The sequence below is a fragment of the Mustela putorius genome, unplaced genomic scaffold, assembly GCF_011764305.1.
Source record: "Mustela putorius furo isolate JIRA1106 unplaced genomic scaffold, ASM1176430v1.1 tig00003988_pilon_pilon_pilon, whole genome shotgun sequence".
Classification (NCBI taxonomy): domain Eukaryota; kingdom Metazoa; phylum Chordata; class Mammalia; order Carnivora; family Mustelidae; genus Mustela; species Mustela putorius.
The window spans coordinates 14,872,782-14,893,544 of NW_025422127.1; the positions used below are offsets into that span (position 1 = coordinate 14,872,782).

The 20,763-nt window shown below is 45.9% G+C and overlaps 1 protein-coding gene across 2 annotated transcripts in view; it reads right to left on the bottom strand.

Annotated features, from left to right (window-relative positions):
- Positions 1-20,763, bottom strand: part of NINJ2 (ninjurin 2) — a 94,173-nt gene that overhangs the window by 63,361 nt on the left and 10,049 nt on the right. The window contains exon 2 of one of the 2 annotated variants that reach the window (XM_004773719.3): positions 13,993-14,586. In XM_004773719.3, the coding sequence (XP_004773776.1) occupies positions 13,993-14,025 (33 nt within the window). In that variant the 5' untranslated portion in view covers positions 14,026-14,586. Of the gene's footprint in view, positions 1-1,062; positions 1,297-13,992; positions 14,587-20,763 lie in introns of those variants that run through there. The other variant, XM_013046442.2, reaches the window with a different exon arrangement.

Below are 20,763 nucleotides of genomic sequence, written 5' to 3' on the forward strand. Positions count from 1 at the left end.
GAGTAATAAGGCAGTTAACATGGGACTGCTGCAGGTGCTTGGGTGGCTCAGTTGGTTAAGTGTCTGCCTTCAGTTCAGGTCATGATTCCAGAGTTCTATGATCAAGCCCCACGTTGGGCTCTCTGCTCAGCAGGGAGTCCACTTCTCCCTCTCCCTCTCTCTCAAATAAACAAATAAAATCTTTAAAAAACCCAAACAGGGATGCCTGGGTGGCTCATTTGGTTAAGCAGCTGCCTTCAGCCTGGGTCATGATCCCAGCGTCCTGGGATCGAGTCCCACATCGGGCTCCTTGCTTGGCAGGGAGCCTGCTTCTCCCTCTGCCTCTACCTGCCACTCTGTCTGCCTGTGCTCACTCTCGCTCCTCTCTCTCTCTGATAAATAAATAAATAATCTTAAAAAAATAAAAAATAAATAAAAAATAAAAAGCTTTTAAAACCCAAACAAAACATGGGACTTGCTGCAATAATGTCACATTTATGTAGCATTGGCATGGAGCAGACATTGTTCTTTGTGTTCTATGTGAATTAATAGTCCTGTAAGAACCTGAGGGACAGAGAGTTTAAGGAATTTGCCTTAGGTTAGACAGCACCCCAAAGAAGTAGAAGACCCAGGATTCAAACCCAAGCAGTCCAGCTCCAGAGCCTGTATTCTTAACCCCTATGCTAAAGGTATCCAGTTAACGGCCCCTTTCCCCACCCCTCTCCTACCTTCTCTGTGTTTCTACATCTTTGGTATGCCTCAACGACGACATACAGATCACTGTGTGAGAATTAACTGGAAAGAAAAAAAATCCCGTTCCCCACCTTAACCTATGGCCTCATCTATGGATTTGAAATTTCAAGGTACCTATAAGGAGCTACTGATGCCTTCTGGAAACTATGTATGGACTGTTACTGAGAGATCATGACCATTTGCCATGTCTGTATTTAGTCATGCGATATACATAGATTTCCTCAGCAAATGCCTCCTAAGGACGGCGGTAGTCCAAACTGTGGAACACAACACGTGGGACCCCAGCCTCATAGGCAAGGCTGATGTTGGTCCAGGTGTAATGAATCTTACCTGATGGAAGGTGGGGCGTGGACCGGGTAACTTTTTTGAGGATCATGGGTAGGCAAGTTTTACCTTCTCAAAGTCCTGAGGCATTCTGACGGATGTTACCTAAAAGCAAATTAGGAGGCTTTGCTCCAGGCCCAGGTCCCCAATTGTGTGTTGAAGCTTAGTGCTGTTTCAGATTAAATCAGCATGCTTCAAATTTGCCAGCTATTATTACAGCAATATGTATCCCCAGTTCACACATGGAATGTTTGCTCTCTGGCAGCCAAATGCACTTGGAACTGGCAGTGATGATCTCATAGAGCCGGAAAGCTGAGCAGTTAGTCAGATGATTAACATGTTATTGAGATGGAGGAGTTGAGCATCATTTAATGAAAATATCTGGGTGTTGCAGAATCAGAAGTTTCCAGAGTTGGGGGCAGCTTAAGAACCCTCACAGCCAAAGTCCTTATTTTCCAAATGTGGAAACTGAAGCTTTATGAAAGGATGGATAGCAGGGCTTCTGACCTGAGAAAAGTTAAAGTGGGTTTCTTCTAGCACAATACACCCTAGAGAAACAGCCCTGCTGGCTGCTCAGACTTCCCTTTTCATGGCTCCAGAACCTTCTGTGCTCAACTACAGTCAGTAACTCATCCTCCCTTTTTAATGGTATTCCTTATTTTTAAATGACCTGTTTTTATTGTGTTTATTCACATTAAAAAAAAAAAATCATACCCCTGCCCCCCCTTGGCTCCACTGCTACACATTCTTTCCACTTTCAGTAGCAGAGGAATGGAGGGCTGTAGTTTTGGAAATGGGGGAGAGAAGTGATCTTCATAAATTATTTGCATGTTCTGAGTCTAGGGATCTTCAGAGATAGGTCCTCCAGATGGGTTTCAGGCTTCTCTCTTAAGGAATTGTGTTTACCAGGTAAAATTATTCGACAATTGGCTTGTACTATCTTAAAATACTAAATAACAGTCCTTGACTTATTGATCTCTCATCAAAACAAAAATCCTTGTCTTCCATGTGTAAATGCTCTCTGGCTTTCAAAGCTGCTTCTCAAACAGTCCTACCCTCTCTCTGCCAGGGAGTAGTTCTGAGGACATGAGATGGGTCTGCTCTGGGGGGCACAAGAAGGATAGGACCTGGGAGATTGATGTCCTTCTCAAGCACTGTGAGCACTGAAGGTGATTGTACAGAGTTGCTCCTAGTGCCTCACTTTCACCTTTCAAGACTGGTTCTGTTTATGCTGAGTTTACAGGTCAGTTCCAGTTGGAGATGCTTTGGACAAAAGCAATGGCTTGTTCTTTCTCGGCAGAATGAAGGGGAGAGGAAGAGGCATGTGCAAGGGAGGAGGAATGTGCCCTAAGCCAGGATGCCTCTCACGGAAGTCAGGAAAGAATTCCAGATCACTAGCTTAGATTAGATCTCGATGTTAAAGAAGTAGGCTCTTGGGGAATCTTTTCTAATATTGCCCCAGAGCTAGGTTATTTCCTAGTCTGGCCCCCAAAAGTGTTCTGGAAGACAATGTGGCCTTAGGGTAGAATTCAGCTGCCCACCATTAGTCTTTTCACGCTCCTGGCAAGGCCTCGCCCGGGGAGCATGACGGGGTGGGGGGCGTTGGGGGGCGGTGACCAGCGATGGAGTTCCACAGCCTGGGAAGTGGATCCTCGCTGAACTACTTGATAGCTGTGACATTCAGCAGATTAACTCATCTGAACTTAAGTTTTTTCATCTGTAAATGGGGTTAATGATACCTACAAAGTTGCTCTGAAATATAAAAATGAATATGTAAAGTGCCTGCTTGATATAAAGTGCTCAGAAAATGGTAGCTATTATTAATAACATAAGGGAAGCCTAGGGGAAACTCAGCAAGAAACCCAGGACTCCAGGCGAAGAAGGAACCGAAATAGTCCAGACCCAGCTCCACCCACCGAGATCAGCAAGTGCCTCGAAGAGGGGGAGAAGCAGGAAGAGGGCCCTCGGCCTTCCCCGACCCGAAGCCGCCGGACTGTCAGGATCCGAGCCAGAGGCTGGGCCAGGCCGGGGTGGGCAGGGGCCTGTTTTGCTTCAGCAGAGGGTGAGGTCGGCCCTCGGCCTTCTGCGGGGGAAGGAAGAGGGACAGCCACGTAACAAAAGCTCAAGGCCAACCCCCACCCCAGCAGGCCCCCGGACCTGAGCGGGAAGCAAGCCTTTCAGCCGGCTTCCCCCTTCTCCGCGGGCGCAGTGAGAGTCAGCTGACCTGCGGTCGCGGTCGCGAGCCCGCCCCGCCCCTCGGCCCCGCCCTTTCGACCCTGCGGCCTTGCGATCTGCACGCCGGAGGCTGGGGGTTGTGAGGGGTCCGCGCGGCGCGAGCCTCCCCAGCGGCCAATCAGCGGACACCTGGCCGCTTGGCCTCTTCAGCTCCCTCCCCCCCACCTCCCGCCGCTGCCAGTCTGGGTTGGGGAACTGCGCTCTCCGGGGTTCCTTCACGGACGCGGTGTCTCCTTATGAAAGGAATAGTCACATTGCCTGGGCAGCCTCTGCCAGTGGGCGCACCTCTTACGGGCAGGCCGGCTGCCCGAGGCTCGCGGTGACCACACTGTGCGGGCTCTGTTCTGGAGCTTTCTGAGCTTCCACCGAGGGCTGCCCCCAAACACTGCGCCTTTTCTTCCCTCCCAAACCTGCCCACCTGCGACCCTAACTGACCCCGTTTCCTCCAGCTGCTGGGAGACTGAACGGAGACCACACGCCCGCCTGCAGCGGACCTCAGTCTCCGGCCCCGGCTGGAGGAGCAGAGGGAAGGGTGGTATTTGCAAGTACTAGGAGGTGTTTACGGTTTCAGAAGCTCGAGCCTGAGTAAAGCCGCTGGGCCACCACTCAGATCACCGGGAAGGGACACTTGATCCCGCCCCTACTGTGTGCCTGCAACTTGACTTTTGTTCTCTCTCCTAATCCTCACAATCTTTCCCCCACGCTGTGTAGGGGGGGTACCATTATCCTAGTTCTGGAACGGGGAAAACCAAGTTTCTGAGAGAGAAAGAATTGTACAACTACTGAAGGTCAAGTTTGCAAGTGGAAGCCGTAGTTAGTTTTTTCTAAGTGATTGGGCTTCATACCAGGGCGCCAAGTAGTGTCTAGACTCAAACCCCCATGGGTTTCCCTGTTTGCTTGGGGGAGCAAACAGCAAGGGCTGCAGATATTCCCTCAAGTTATGGGCCTTTCCAGGCCCTTTTTACATTGTAGGAGCAGCCAATCCACCGAAGAGAGCACCAGCCAACTCCCCTTTCAGGTCTTAAGAGTGGAGAGCACCTTCCTTGCCCCGCCCCCCAACAAGCCTAGGTCAGCTGCCCCTGACAGCACCCCTCTATGCCTTTTTTTGGTAGTCCTTATGACACAGCCTGTTGCAATTTCCTTAGCTATCTCCCTCTGTAGATGGAGGGAAGCCACCTGAGTGTAAGAAAGAGATCTTGACTAAAACCTCAGCATTTGGCTGAAATGCCAGGCATGGTCCAGCTCCCAGGACACAAGGCTGGAGCAGGGGCTCCATTTGAAGAGCACTGAACTAGAGTTTGGAGGTTAGAAGTAGGGTCGAAAGGGAAACTGGAGACAACTATAAAAAACTGACCTTTAAGAAGCTCAACAATAACAATAATAACAATGGCTAGCACGTATTGTTTATTACGAAGCTGGCATTGTTCTAAGTGCTGTAGTCCAGTGCTACCCAAACTTAAATATGCATTCCAGTTACCTGGGGATCTTGTTACCTGGAGGATTCTGATTAGTACATGGTGGGGGGGGGAGTGATGGTGCTGAGATTCTGTGATTGGTAACCAGCTCCCCTGTGATTGCATGAATCATACTTTGCAGAGCAAGGCTTTGTGTGTTAATTGATTTTATCCTCTTAAAGTCATTATGAAGTAGGCATCACTATTACTGTTTTATACACAAGGCAACTGAGAGTTTAAACCCGTATGAACTAAGGTCAAGTAAATAAACTGCAAGGCAATGAGGAAAGGGGGAATGGTATGAGCAGGTACAGTTGTGGAAGTAGAAAGACAATCCTAAGCCAAGGAAAATAGTATTTACAGAAGTCTGGCATGCGGGGAAAGGGGCCAGGGGCTGCAGCAAAGGACTGCTTCACCTCTTAGGCACCATGTGTATAGTATTCATGAGCTTTCCAAACACCCCAAATATCTGAGATCTGAAAAAAAAGTCTTGGCACCTGTATGTGAAAACTGAACATTTAAGTGAGTCATTTCAACATTCAAATCATTAAAAATCCTTTCAAAATCTTTATATTAAAAAATTCATATTTAGTGAACAACAGGGGTGTATTTTTAATACGTCTGATAAAAAATGGAGCAGGGCCTCCCAAGCCTAGGGCCTACTAAGGACAAGATAGGCCCTGGCCACACTGAGTTTGGATGTAATCCTGAGGGCAGCTGGGAACCACTGATAGAAGCAGGAAAATGTTCCCTGTGGCTTCAGTGAAGAGAATGGATTGGAGGGAGGCCAGACTGGAGGGCCAGTGGCAGGAGACAGATAGACGTTTATAGACTTTCAGGCTGCAAGACAATCTCTCCTCGGTGCCAAGATTAGCGGAAAATGATAGCTTTATACAACCCAATTATTGTTTGATTCCTCCAGCCCCTATCTGACTCAGCATTCCAGATTTGCTTAAGATCCGGGGACAAGAGTTTTGTCAAATCCTTTCTCATTAAGGCTGGGCACTACAGTCTAGGGGAGGTGTGTTTAAGAGTCCACCCTTGAATTAGACAGCCACAAGTGTGAACTTCCGCTCTGCTCCTTGCTAGCTGTGTGACTTTGTGTAAGTGATTTAACTTCTCTGAGCCTCAGACCCCTTATTGGGCATAATACATACCTCCTGGAATCTAAGCAGCTGTTACCACATACGTGCCATTATTCTGAGACCTGGTTAAGTTTTCTTTAGGCGGGAACTGAGGCTAGGGTCACTAATTTCATCTTTTCATCCATTTTCTGCAGTAGAAATTATTATTCCCACTTTGCAGATAAGGAAACAGGCTCGGAGATTAGATAGCTCAATGAACTTGGGGCAGAAAGTTGGAGACCTGCAAAAGCTGGAATTTTGTTTTATGTTTACTTCTGCATGTGTACTCTCTCCAGCCGTCAGCATCTGCAGTCTTATCCCAGTCTTTGACTGGTCCAGAACCTGTTTCCCTTAGTCACGGCGTGAATTTGTCATGATGGCCAATGCCACACCACTGCGTGCTCTCCTCAGTTCCGCCATTGCCCTTCCTCCCCAACCTTCCCTAACCTCCCCACTACCTTGCCCCCACCCCCGATTTTACAGCTTCTGGATTTCCCTTATTAAAGAGACAGCTTGTCTCTTTGAGAAGCAGACAGAACCGCCCTAGACTGGGATGCTTTCCAGAGTACCTCCCTTTAAAGGGAGTAGATAAGTAGGTCACATCAGATGGTAGGGGAGGAGGCCGACTTCTAATGGGAAGGAGGAAAAGTACTGCACATCACGTGGAGAATGGAAGACAAAATAACAGGCCTCCTCTCTGTATCTCTGTCTCTCTGCTTCTCTCTGTCTCTCCATCTCACAGTCTCAGTGGCAGTTCCCTGCTGGCCACTACTATGGGGATCCCATAGGGCATACTGAACTCTTGGGGTCCGGGATGCCACTGGAAACCACAGTGAGCAGGAACTGGAAACTGCATCTCCTTGCTAGCTGTGTGACTTTGTGTAAATGATTTAACTTCTCTGAGCCTCAGACCCCTTATTGGGCATAATACATTCCTCCCGGAATCCAAGCAGCTGTTACCACATGCATGCCATTATTCTGAGACCTGGTTGGGTTTTCTTTAGGCAGGAACCGAGGCTGGGGTCTTCCTTCGTTCCCTTCCGTCCCACCCTGCCTCCTCTTCAGGTCCTCCCACAACCACCAGTCTATGTTTTCCATTTATATGGAGAGGAGAGATCTCCGCTTGGAGAGAGGATTTGGAGCTCCTGTCCAATTCCTGCTCCCTGAGGCGTTGAAAGCACGGAGACTTGCAGCTTAGAGGTTCCATGGGGCTGGGAGGGCACTGGCTTTGCAGCGATTGCTGGGAGCAGCCCAGGGTCTGGTTTCCAGAGATTCTGCTGTGGCAACCAGAACAAGTCCCGGGCCTCGCAGAAGAGCAGCTTCCCCACTCCCAACCCAAACCCCATCGAAGGCAGCTTGCCACGAGGCACGCAATGAGTGCTAAATGACAGAGACAGCAGTGAAAACCGGGAGACAGAGACAGGGCAGGGTGAGGCACTAATGGTCCCGCACTGCCAGCCCCGCCCTGCCCTGCCCTGCTCTCCCTTGGGGCGAGCCCTGTTTGAATCCTAACGCCTGGCGGTCACTTTCTAGGGGCAGTCACATTTCTAGGAAACTGCCTCCGAAGCCTGGTGGGAGAGGAGGCCGTGGTCAGCTAGTGACACCAGCCCAGCTGTCTACAGATGAGTGCTGAAAATGGGTACCCAGGCAGAAGATGGGTCGCTGGCCTTGGTGCATGGGAGACTGGGTTGGCTCACACACGCAAAGACCAAGGCCAGATTCTTGCACCTGGGACTAAACAGTCCCAGTTCCCTGAATAGGGCTTTGGAAACAGAGTTCACCTCTGCAGAGGCCCAGCATTTTCCCATGCCTCGGCTCAGAGCCTGGTGGACTGCCAACTCTTGAGACTCACCGCTTTAGGAATCGGATGAGCCTTTTTGCCCAGACACTCTGGATTGCAGGATGCAACTTGCTCCCACCTGGCTGCTGCCCCCTTGCCCTGCTTCCTCCGATCCCCAAGGCCCTGTATTCCTGAGCTCTCTCTGCTCCACCCCTGTGCCTTGGGGGAAGTTCCATCCTTGCCCACCGCTGCTCTTCTTCCTCCATGTGAGGCAGGGCCGGGTGAGGACATCATCTTCACCTGGGCCCTTCCTTATGCTTCCTCTCCCGAGGCTGGTCTAACACACTCTTCCCCAGGCTGGATCCCGCCCACACCACCTCTCATCAGAGGGCGTAGAAATCCCCACAGGTATGTGGCAGGCAAGTCGTAGCCATGACAGGGTGGCGGTGGCCCCATATTACAAGAAACTTAGATCCTTTGTGCTCTCAGATGGTGACAGGTAGCTCCTCTCACCTGGCATCCCATCCAGCCTGAGCCTCTTGCTTTGCCTTGCTGTAGGTCCTGCGCAAACGCAAGCACTACTCCCTGGCTTATCTACGATTGCCTGGGAGAAAGGGGCCCAGGCTTGGAGCCTCCATGGCAGCTCCCCAACAGCAATCAGCAATGTATCTGGGCAGCGGCTCTGAAACTTTGGAGGGCATCAAAATTACCAAGAGACTGGTTAAAATACAGATTGCTGCGCCCCCCGTCCCCAGGGTTTCTGATCTAGTAGGTCTGGAGGAGGAACTGAGAATTTGCATTTCTAACCAGTTCCCAAGTGATGGTATACTGCTGCTCCAGCAACATTTGAAAACCAGGGAGGGTGATGGGTGTTAAGGATGGCATGGGATGAGCACTGGGCATTTTACGCAACTTATGAATTACTGAACACTACATCTGAAACTAATGATATGTCGTCTAATTGAATTTTAAAAAAAATAAAGATTCAAAAATTAAAAAAGAAAAGAAAAGAAAACCACTTAGCTAGAGTATAGAGTATAGCTAGAGTATAGCAAATGGAAAAACCAGGTTTGATCTCTTGCCCTGCCACTTTCTTGCTCTGAGATCTTGTACTTGACCTTTCTGAGCTTCATTTCTTCTTCCAGTAAAGGTGGAGTAATGACCACTGGATGACTAGATTAGAGGATTAGATTTCATCATGTATTTGGTAGAGCCTCTCATTGTGCATGGCAAATTGAATTATGAATTAGTCAACAAATATAGTATATATTGAGCATTTTGTTGTCCATTGGATACTCTTCCCAGTGTCATGGCTGACTTTGGGCAGATAATATGTGAGGATTCTAAGACCTAGTTAAACATCACAACTCTGGACTATTTTCTCTCCAATAAAATAAGACCTTCGGTCTACCAGACTAATGGCCCCTCTGAGTCCCATATAGAAAGAAGGTCAATTCTGGGAGGGACCTTAGGTCTTGGGAGGCATAGCCTCATTCCTTTTCCTTGCCCACCCCTTTCTAGGACCTCCACCTGGGAGCTCGTGCTTCTGCAGAGCAAAGAACATCAGTGACCGGTCAGCTCATCCTCGAGGAGAGTAACGTGGCCTTCACTGTCCATCATGATCTGGTTCCAACCTACCTTCATAATCATAATGCCACTGTTTTCCCTCCATCCACCTTAGAGCCTAGACAAATGGGACTACTCATCCTTCCCCCAATACACCCTGTGATGCTCTGCTTGCAGGCCTCGTTGTCACTGTTCTCACCACTGAAATATCTTCTACTGGTCAAAGTCCTACTCATCCTTCCCAGTCTAAGCAATGACTGCCTCTTCCAAGAAGTCATCCCAAATCCTTCTGTCATCTGTCTAGCTAGCTAGCTATCATCTTTGTATCTGTCTCTCTACTTAAGACAAATGATTTTGTATTTTTCTTTAAATGATGGAAGGACAAGTTACTGCAGTTGTTAAGTATAAGATCTAATTAAATCAGGATACAACCACTTCACCCCCTCCTCTTTGTGTCCCTCTGAAGGGACTGCGTAGAAACTCAGTGGTCTGCAGGTTTGTCCTGGGACTTCAGATTCCTAAAGTCTGTTCTTGAAGCATACTGAGACATAAAACACAAGAGTGGAGATACTATATGAAACTTTTAAAATGAGGGCTGGCCACTTACATACAAGGAGATGCCTACTTACATAGAAGACTAGTCAGCTGTTTATTTTCTATGGTAATCAGAGTTGGGAATAAATATATATGTGTGTATATATATGCTCATATTCACGGATTTGCATATAGGCACATCTGCTTCTCTAATTTTCTTTTTTAAACTACAGGGTTTTTTTTCCTATTCTAAATATATGCATTGGTGAAAATGTGCAAAGGAAATAAAAAGTAAAAATAAAAGTAAAGTAAAGGTAGAAAGTAAGTCATTCATAACCCCTAAATAACCAGTATTAACATTTTGTTGTATTTCTTGTGAATAGTTTTCGTGCACATATTTACTCTATATGATTTTTAAAGGAATTGGGATAAAATGTTTATATACTTCTGTAACCTACTTTTTTGATTTACATATGATTAGCATTTTGGTACTCTTTTAAATATAATTCCCAAACACTGGAAAAAATTGTTTCATGATATCAACTTACAGATGTACCAAAATGTATTTAATCATCCCCTCATTGTTGGATACTCCTTTTTATTATAAGCAATATTTCAGTGAACATCCTTACATATCTGAACACATGTCTGACTATTCTAGAAGTGGAATTACTGGGTCATTTTTCTTTTTTAAAGATTTCATTTTTTAAAGTAATCTCTACACCCAACTTGGGGCTCGAGCTCACAACCCCAAGATCAAGAGCCACATGCTCTACCAACTGAGCCAGCCAGGCACCCCATTCTGGGTCATCTTTAAGTGTCTTGATATACACCATCAAACTGTTTTCTGGAATTTCCATTTGGAAACACCTCCTCCAAAATACTTTAGCTTCATGTTAGCAATAAAAATTTTGAAATCATTAAGTTTGATGGATCCGTTCCCTTTTTTGTAACACCCACTATAACTATAAAGATGGCCATTCCAATAAAAAATTATCAGCCAGTGGTAGTTCCTTTACTACCCATTGGTGGTATTATACCCCATTTTTGGAAAATACTGTTTTATTTGAACAGTTTCTCTATATTATAGTTGTGTATATTTCTTCCACTTAATCATAAGCTTTCTAAGGTTAGGTACCATGGTTTATTTGGTGCTTCTTACAGTGCTGAAGCTCAATAAATATTTGTTCTCCCTTTGGTTTGGTTTGGTTTGGTAATGGGGTAGTGAGGAATAGGAATCAATCTATATACATAATATAAATGATGTCTTCAAGATCAGGATTATAAGGAATATTTATATGGTAAAGAGAGTTGCTCCAATTTAAATACTCTGCCATCATTATTTGAACTTGAGTTTTGAGGTGTTTAGAGTGGAAAACAGTAAATCATTCACATACTTTCTAGCTGTTTTTCTTGGGGGTAAATAATACATTTGCAAGTTTAAGAATTAGTCTTGGGGCTTTAAACCAGAGTAATACTATTTAGCTCATGTAGAATTCATCCCACCGTAATGGCTCATAAAATAAGAACACTTTTCCAGACCTAGCAAGCACAGAGGGAAATAGAGGGTCATTGATTAGTAAATACCGGTCAGTAGATGAAATGGCTTAGCTACAGTCCATGTATCTTTACCATCCCTGGAAAACCTCGGAAACAGAGGAACTAATATTTACTATGTATATAATATTCTAGGGACATTATATATGTCTTTCCTCTGGATTTCCTATGGTAGCTGCCATGTGAGGAGAGGGTAAAATCATACTACTAGGGAACAGGTGTTTCTGCCTCTCCTTAATCCAAACTTGCCTTCTTCCCAGAACAGCAATGACTGTTCCTGAGAAGGGTCCAAGACCTAATCAGTTCCAGAGAGCTGGTCAGGAAGATGCAGAAACTCATGGATGATCTTCTGACCAACAAAAAAAAGAAATGACCAAAGGCAGGTGTGAACAAGATATTAGAATAAAAGAGTATAATTGGAGAAGAGAGAATAACTCTAATAAAGAAGAGAAGGGCACCCTAACACTTCAGTTACCGGGTAGAAATGAAGACATTTATCAAGGCCTGGCCAGTAATGTTCTCCTCCTTAGTTCTACCTACCTCTTTCTTTCTGAACCATTCTTTCAAATGTAGAGTCCTTAGCCCATAACTCAGGATTGTTTAATTCATCAGTGCATAAAAAAACTTGTTCTTCAGAGACTGAAAATGAACAATACTGCTTCTTTAGCTACTAAGGATCCAACGGAGACAAGAACTAGAGGAAGTAAAAAAGAAAATACATCGGGGGGGCACCTGGGTGGTTCAGTTGGTTAAGTGTCTGTCTTTGGCTCAGGTCATGATCTTGGGATTGTAAAGTGAGCCTGGCATCAGGCTCCCCACTCAGTGGGGAGCCTGCTTCTCCCTCTCCCTCAACCTCCCTCACCCTGCTTTCTCTTTTGGTCTCAAATAAATAAATAAATAAAATCTTAAAAACAAAATATACCCTAGCATCAGAAGACCTGGGTTGAGGCCTGACTCTGTCAGGGTCTGAGTCACCTTCTGCCTATTATTCATCCCCTCTAACTTATGGTTTCCTTAAGTTAACCACATACACGTATTTTCTGAGCAACTACGGTGTACCAGGCATTGCCCTGGGCACTAGGGCTACAGCAATGGGAAAAAACCAGAGGAGATCCTCTTCCAATGGCATTTCTGTTCTGAGATTGCTTAGATTGGATAAGTAATCAAACACTGTAACTTCAAATAGTGAGCAGTGCTATGGAAGAAATGGAACAAATGATAAAGACAAATTGGAAAGAGGGTTCCTCTGCAGAGAGTAAAGGGAAGGTCTCCCTGAGGCAGAAACATCTGAGCTGAGATCTGAATGTACTAGAAGGAGAAAGACAGAAGACAGCAGACCTGAAAGACCAGAAAGACAGAAAGACAGCAAACCCTGAGTCGGGACCACATTTGGGACTGTGTGACCATCAAGGAAAATGGACCTGTGTTGTGGTTGTACTGGACCAATAGCTTTGAAACAGAACTTCTGCTGATCCTAGGATTTCCCTGGCTGTGTACCAGGGGTGATGGGGCTGGGGGTGGAGGTTCGACTAATGCCAGGCCCGCAACACCCTGCCCAACACACACTCCTTTTCTATTTTCTTTCTTTTCATTTCTTCTTTTCTTTTTTTCTAAGATTTTGTTTATTTATTTGACACAGACAGAGAGAGAGAGAGAGAGGGAACACAAGCAGGGGAAGTGGGAGAGGAAGAAGCAGGCTTCCCACTGAGCCCAGATGTGGGGCTCGCTCCCAGGACCCTGAAATCATGACCCAAGCTGAAGGCAGACACCTAACCGACTGAACCACCCAGACGCCCCACGCACTCCTTTTTCATCTGAAACACACACCAGGGTGTTGTTGAAGCTTTTGCCTGAAGGACAGATGTCAAGATCAAAAATCCTTGGTCTCAGAAGCCCTTCTCCACTCCGTAACCGTCCAACTCTATGAAACTTTGCCATACAATCTCTATGATCCCTACAGAAGGTTGACTTCATCCACTAGACAGACAGGGAATGCTGGTTCCAGGGTCCTGGCTCTCCTCTCACCAGAACAATCCAACCCCTTCCCCTACAATGATAGATTGTAACCTCAGATGCCCTCCAAGCCTGTCCCAGGTAGACAAGGACATACATCTCTGCCTCCTCCTAACACATGACACTGACTTCCTCTTTTCCCCCCACCCCCGGCCAAATGAGACACTCTGCCCTACACAGGAGAGCTTTGTGGAGAGAGCCAAGGAGTGGTTCTGGCTTTTTCCAACCTGTAAAATGCAAAGTTGGCCAGCTGCCTCTCTTCTTAACTTTGAAACTCCTATCTCTTCATGTCTCTAGAGAACCACCCGACAGCTCTCAAATAAGTCTCTACTGTCCTGGGGTTTGGAGGAAAGAGCTATGCTGAACTTGAAATCATCTTCTGGTAACATGCATCTAATTAGCTCTTTGACTGACAAGAGGAAGCAGAGGCCAAGAGGGATTTAAACAATCCCTTTCTCGCGTATTTCTAAACAAGCAAAGAACCAGAGAGGGAAATGGAAAGAGAGTAAAGAGACAAAGCTTAGGGGACATTTGAAGAAGCGGGTGAGTAAGAAAGAGAGGGGGAGCTGAGGGGGAGAATATCAAATGACCAAGATATCAATCCTTCCTTCCCTCGATGTTCACTCTGCTCCCCATCTCCACCCTCTCATGCTCTCTCCCAGAGAGAACTTACTTGGAGGTCGATGATTTCTGTTTCTGATTCCATCTTGCTGCCTTCAAGCGCCGGCCTTCACACGCACTGCTGCTGCTAACCGACTGCGTGGGCTACTCCAGGCTCTGCTGTCTGAGTCTCTCCTGCTTTCTTTGGGTGGGAGAGAGCACACAGCTGGCAAGACAGACCTGCTATTCATCCATGTGCTGTGGGAAGCCTGTCCTGACCTCAGCCCCTGCAGGAAGTGTACACATGCATACCCTTGGCATGTGTGTGTGTGCGCACATGCGTGTGCACTCCAGGGGCTGGCGGGAGCACACTGATAGGTAGCCTTTTGAGTTGGTAGTGACAGCATCATTTTCTTGAGTGGCGCCAATACCCCCCCAGCCCCAGAGGGGCTGACAGAGCTCACTCAGTCTGCTTTGAGTTAGTAGCTCTACTTGCTGGCATAGAAACCCTGTGGATTTATCAAGGAAATTGAAAAACAGCCTGAGGATGCTGTCTGACTTCGCATTGGTGGAACTGAGTAAGGTCCCCAGTCCACAGGGTTGGGTGGACTCCAGCATATTCTCAAGATTGAGGCTTAGTGACCTCTTCCTCTTGGTCCCCTTGTCCCTAGAAGTTAAAAAGAAAAGATTGTAGTTTACTTATTAGGCTCCGAAACATAAGCCTTGTGCTACAAAGTGAGTAAGCAATAAACTTTGATTGACAGGTTATCTGACGTCCTCGTTTTCTTCCTTCATCGGGCAGGAAGAGAGCAGGAGAAAGTTAGACCTTCAAATTCTGTTTAGGCAAGTGGTTGCATTTTTCTCTATTTTTTAAAATAAAGTTACCAGGAGTGAGTCTTTTTTTGGGGAAGCTTTTCTTTCTCTTGTTTACCTTAGAGCCTAAAACTCTCTGGCTGGTCCCTGAACCTAGTTTTAGACACTAGCTTGTGGACATGTGGGTGTGGGTATGTCTGCGAGCACACAGGACAGGGACAATGTTAAATGGGAATCATCCAATTCAGAGTTTAAGGAAACGAGGAGAGTAACAGTCACAAATTTACTCTCACCACACTTAAACGTGCTGCCCAGGGTGTGTTTGGGGGGGGGGGGCATTTGTTTGTTTCTATTAAATGATGTAATGTCCCCACCACCCTAGACATGTGGTGAGTGGGAGGGTCGCTCAATGGGATGAGGATCACATTTCAGTCTAGTCTAATAAACACAGTTGGATTTAATTTAAACAGTAAACAGTCCAGTTTAGAGAGAATGCGTCACCTTTCCAACTTCCAATCCTCTCCCCCAAAGATGGCATCTAGGGTGCACAGGGGAAGGGGTATGATTTATATATACTTGGAGGTGGAGGGGTGATGGCTCTTCGAGGTACCTTGGAGCCTCTGCTAATTTCTCCTCTGGAGCTGCTGGGTGGGCTCTGTGTTGCCCCCTGAGTTGGGGACTGCTGGGGAGAGACTGAGCCTGGTCCTGGGTCTGTTCCTGGGCCTCCTGCTGCTGTCTGTGGCCTGATAACTCATGGTCCATTCTCTCTCTGCTCTTCCGGACCCCGTGGGCTCCCTTGTTGACTTTGCCCCGTCTCAGCTCTCCGTGGTGATGTGATCATCCAAAGACCTGCTATGGCTCACATGTGCTCCTGTCCCAGTGGTACTAGCTCAGTGGCCCAACCCCTCTAAGACGATCCATTCTAAACTCTCCCACCAGACACTTGGCTACATGGGAACTGAGAGATACGGACAGATACTGGGGAGAGACAAGCTCAGCCCCATTTCTGGTAGAGAATTTGTTTTGATGTGGCGGCTCCAACTAGTGCAAGGGCAGACTTTAAGGTGATCTCTTTCTGGACTCCAAAGCAGGAGTGACAGATGGAGCCAACTCTCTTCTCAGCATTCCTTCAAAGATATATGGGTAATAAGCATCTCTCCCATCCCCCAAAACAACACTAGGGGATAAGTGCTATTCTAAGCACTTTAACACACACTCAACTTACTTAGTTCCCATAACAGTTCTGCAAGGTAGCTAATATTACTACACTTGTTTTACAGATAAGGAAACAGAAGCATGAAGAGGTGAAGTTGCCTGAGGTTGAACCGAGGTTCGAACCCAGGCAATTAGGATTCAGAGCCTATGCTCTTATCCATGATTTTGGCTCAGAGCAGACAGATGGAGACACATGTCTGAATACCTGCTTTCTCTTTCTCTACTTTAGTTCTTCCCACGATTCCTATAATCTAGAATCAGAAAAGGCGGATTTTGTGTTCCTTCTCTTCCTGTTTGGTTGGGACATGCCTTATATGGAGCTCTATTAAAATAATTCTAAGAGGAGATAAAGAAATTTAGAAAATCCCCATTCTCAGCAAAACCTGACGAAATTCTCATTCTTGACAAAACACAACCAAAATATCATCTTGCTGGGAAAATCTCATTTTGGGTGTCAGAAGCAAAATATCAACATTCCCGTTGCAACGATCCCAATCATTCTTTAGATAATATGGGTGCATCTGGCTAAATAGAGAGGAAATCAGAACAAGAAAATGCCAAACAGAAAATCATCTGAACATATTCTTTCCTACCCCCAATTTCCTATTGATTTCAAAAGGAAATAGCTTGGTTTTGGTTTGGTGAGACCTTTCCAGATTTGTACCTTTCCTAACCTCGTAAGCATCATTTGGAAGTAAATTTGGGTTTGGAAAGTGGTTTATCTACTGTGACTCTGGACCAAGGGTCAGCAAACTTAACTGTATAAGGGCCAGAGAGCAAATATTTTTTAGCCTTGGAGGTCAAATGGTTTCTGTTGCAACTACTCAGCTCTGCTATTGTAGCACGAAAGCAGCCATAGACAGTATATAAACAAATGAGTATGGCTGTGTTCCAATAAAACTTTATCTACAAAAACAGATAGTGGGCCAGATTTGGCCCCACAGGTCATAGTCTGCTGACTTCTGTTCTAGAATATAAATGGAAGGAGAATCTGGAGGTCTAATTACCACAGCCATGTCCAGTCTTCCAGACCGTGTCTTTTAAACCTGATTCCCACTTGAGAGGTCACAGCTGAGCCACTACTGTGAGGGTAATATGTTAAACACTAACCATGGGGATATAAAATGACAAAATATGTGCCCTTGTGAGACACAAGCGTGGAAAGTTAACCTTTGTGAAGTGTGTTCTGACATTTGGCTGTGATACTGGAACTCTCCCTACCTGTAGATTATCCAATCTAGATAGGAAAGGTTTTTGTTTTTCTTCACTGGGAGGGTGACTTTTTCAGTGTGAAGCCCAGGGGACATTTTTAGGGAAACTGCCTCTTGAGGAGGATATTTTTTAGAATATCCTTAAACTGATAGAGGTATAAACACTCACAGCAACTCAGAAAGTGGTCATGGAATGCACGGCCTACGATGGGACCCTAGTGGTGTCTTGCTAGGTAGGAGGAACAAAGAGTGGCCATGTACGGAAGATACTGGCAAGAAGAAGATCCCTCAATGGTAAATAATGAGGAAAACCCCAGGGTGAAAACCAGGTGATGTAGGTTCCTCTCTGCGTGGTGAGCTACTGTGTGTTCTTAAGGCAAGTCACATGACTTCTCTGGGTCCTATTTATGTTCTCCTTTGTGAAAAGTGAAGCTGTCAAAAAAGATGAGTCCTAAGATGCCTTCAGCTCTTAAAAGTCTGTTTCTAATGTGTGTCTCTATTAGTCACTTCCTGCCTGACAGTAAAACATCCCAGATCCAGGTCTGAATTTTGATATGTAAAAGTTAAGGATCACTAATGGAATATCTATGTAGTTAGAAAAATTTTAGGAAAAATGATCTCTATCTGTTACCTCTGCTAGTGAGAGCAGGCAGAGCAGATCTAGAACAAACAAGATATAGGAGTGAGAGTAAAGGCACACTTCACACACAAATTCCTTTATGCTCATTTACACATTAATTCACCCGCTTCCAGACTCACTGCTCCAGGAACCCTAGGACCAGGATGGATGGAAAGAGAAACTTTTGGGGCACCTTGGAGGGAGCTACCCATTCAGGGATTGATGAGGGGCCCAGGTTGGCCAAATGGTAATTCAGAATTACATTGGGTGACATTAGCCCTGTCTACTGGAACTTTCTGCAGTGACTGAAGTGTTAAAGAACATTTACATCTTCTCAGTTCAGCCAAGTAGCTGTCAACCATATGTAGGCAGGGAGCACATGAAATGTGGTAGCGTGGCTGAAGATCTGAATTTTAAGTTCCATTTCATTTTAATGGATTTACATGTAAATAGCTAACACCTACCATATTGGACAATGGAGCTCTAGGCCAAAATTCAGTATATTTAAAACACTGCTTAGCTCTGGCCATCACATATTTAACAATCCCATTCTGGCCACTCATCTCTTGAGAGAGGTTCATCAAGCAAAAGCCTGATTTGACATAAATAGGAACCCAGGGCACACAGCTCTCATGGGAATGCCCCCACAAGCCCCAGGGATGCTCTTGGTTGTGGTGAGTAAAATTTCCCTTCGTGCTTTTGCATTCAGGGTAGGGGGATTTTAACTGTGACTCACTCTTTGATGAATGATTAAGAACAGAGCCTCTTCATGTTGCTATGCAACACTTGCCACCTCTCACCTCCGTGATCAAGTTGAAAGGTGCCTGGCACTCTCTTGGTGGCGTAAGGAGGCTGCTGGCTGATCTCAGTAACAGGAGAGAGACGCTCCTGGTCTTCAATATTTTAAAGCAAGGGAACCCTTTTCTCATTTTTAAAAATGAAATCTTATGCAGAAGGTAATATAAAGCAGGTGAGGGGCTCCTGGGTGGCTCAGTTGGTTAAGCATCCAGCTCTTGATTTCGGCTCAGGTCATGATCTCAGGGTTGTGTGATCAAGCACGGAGTCTGCCTAAGATGCTCTCTCCCCATCTCCCTCTGCCCCTTCCCACCCCTAAACAAACAAACAAACAAACAAAAAACCAGGTTAAAGTGTAGCTGCTCAGATCCTGAAGTCATATTCACTTTTGTCCCACCCACTATTTTTCAAGTTATCCCTTAAGGGACCTCTGGGGCACCACTTTGGGTCAGCTGGGGCTAAGCAATCATAAGTCACATGAAATGCCACATTAAAAAAATAAAAGGAGGGGCGCCTGGGTGGCTCAGTGGATTAAAGCCTCTGCCTTCAGCTCGGGTTATGATCTTAGGGTCCTGGGATCGAGCCCCGCATCGGGCTCTCTGCTCAGCGGGGAGCTTGCTTCCTCCTCTCTCTCTGCCTGCCTCTCTACCTACTTGTGATCTCTCTCTGTCAAATAAATAAATAAAATATTTTTAAAAAATAAAATAAAATAAATAAAAAAATAAAAGGAAAGGAAGATTTAAAAAGCACAGCCCAAATTATGGCCACTTATCCCAGCAGCAGATGGGATGCTGGCCCACACGGTCTTTTCAGCAGACAGCCGCGTTTCTGCAGTGAGATCTGAGAGTCACTGTTACGCCATTTCCCAAAGAGCACAAAGGACTTTGGCTTAGGGGCATGGGGAGGATGAAGGCTGGAAGGTGCTATGGGGGAAGGGCCCCCAGGACAGCACACACCGCTTTGAAGACTGGGGGAAGGGGCAGGGGCAGGCGGCTTGGGGGCACAACAGTGAGATTCTGAGTGGTGTGAAAATCAGAGCTCTGAGACCGAAACAGCCCTCCAAGATGGAGGTCTCAGGCCCAGTACTTCCTCTCACCGATGACAGAGGCAGCTTGGTGGTGAAGGTGAAATGAGAGATATAGAAACTGAATTTCCTGGCTACCCTTTGAATCACAAGGGTGTGTACAAGGGTGAGTATATGAGTGTTAAGTATGAGTGTATTTGAGTGTGTGCATGACAATCATGGGAGTCGTGGTTTAGGACTTCAAGGAACTCTGTACATATGTAATTTCATTTAACCCTCCCAATGATCCGGTTGCAATTTACAATTGAGGACCCTAAAATCAAAGGACTTGCCCAAGATCACTCAGCTACCATGTGATGGCGTGAAGACTCAAGTCAAGATTTCTTCTTTCTTTTTTCTCTACGTGGTACCACTTAACACACCGCTTCCAACCCCTGCCCCACACACAGATACGCCAGTGTGATGTGCAATAACTGTCACACACACACACACACACACTATTGTTATTGCTGCCCTTGCTGTGGGGCTGAGTATGTCGTTGATGACAGAAACGTATCATCAATGCAAGGGGACAGACCTAGTTTTTACCCTAAGCCGTGCTATTTACTAGCTGGGTGTGTTTTAAAGTATAGAACCCATTTTATAGAGGAGTTTCAGGTTCACAGCAAAATCGAGGAGACAATACAGAAAGTTCCCAAATATCCTGCACCCTTACACACGCAATTTCCCCCACTATCAACATGGGAGCCCAGAATGGTACATTTGTTATAATTCAGGAACCTATAATTCATGATTCTCCAAGTCCAGAGTGTTCACTAAGATTCGTCCTATGGCTTTTGACGAGCTGTGCTTTTGAGCAAGTCACTTGGCCTCCCTTCCCCCGGTAAAAATGGGGACCTTAGTATCTATTTTATAAAGATCATTGTGAGGATTAAGATAAATCAGAACACAGATGTAAAGCAGATTTCCTTTCTGGCACAGAGTGAGAAGCACTCGTTAAATGGAGCTAATATTGGGGCACCTGGCTGGCTCGGTTGGTACAGCATGTGGCTCATGATCTTGGAATTGTGAGTTTGAGTCCCACTTTGGGTAGAGAGATTACTTAAAAATAAAAATCTTTTAAAAAATGGAGCTAATATTAAATTTCGTATGAATATCATCCTTATA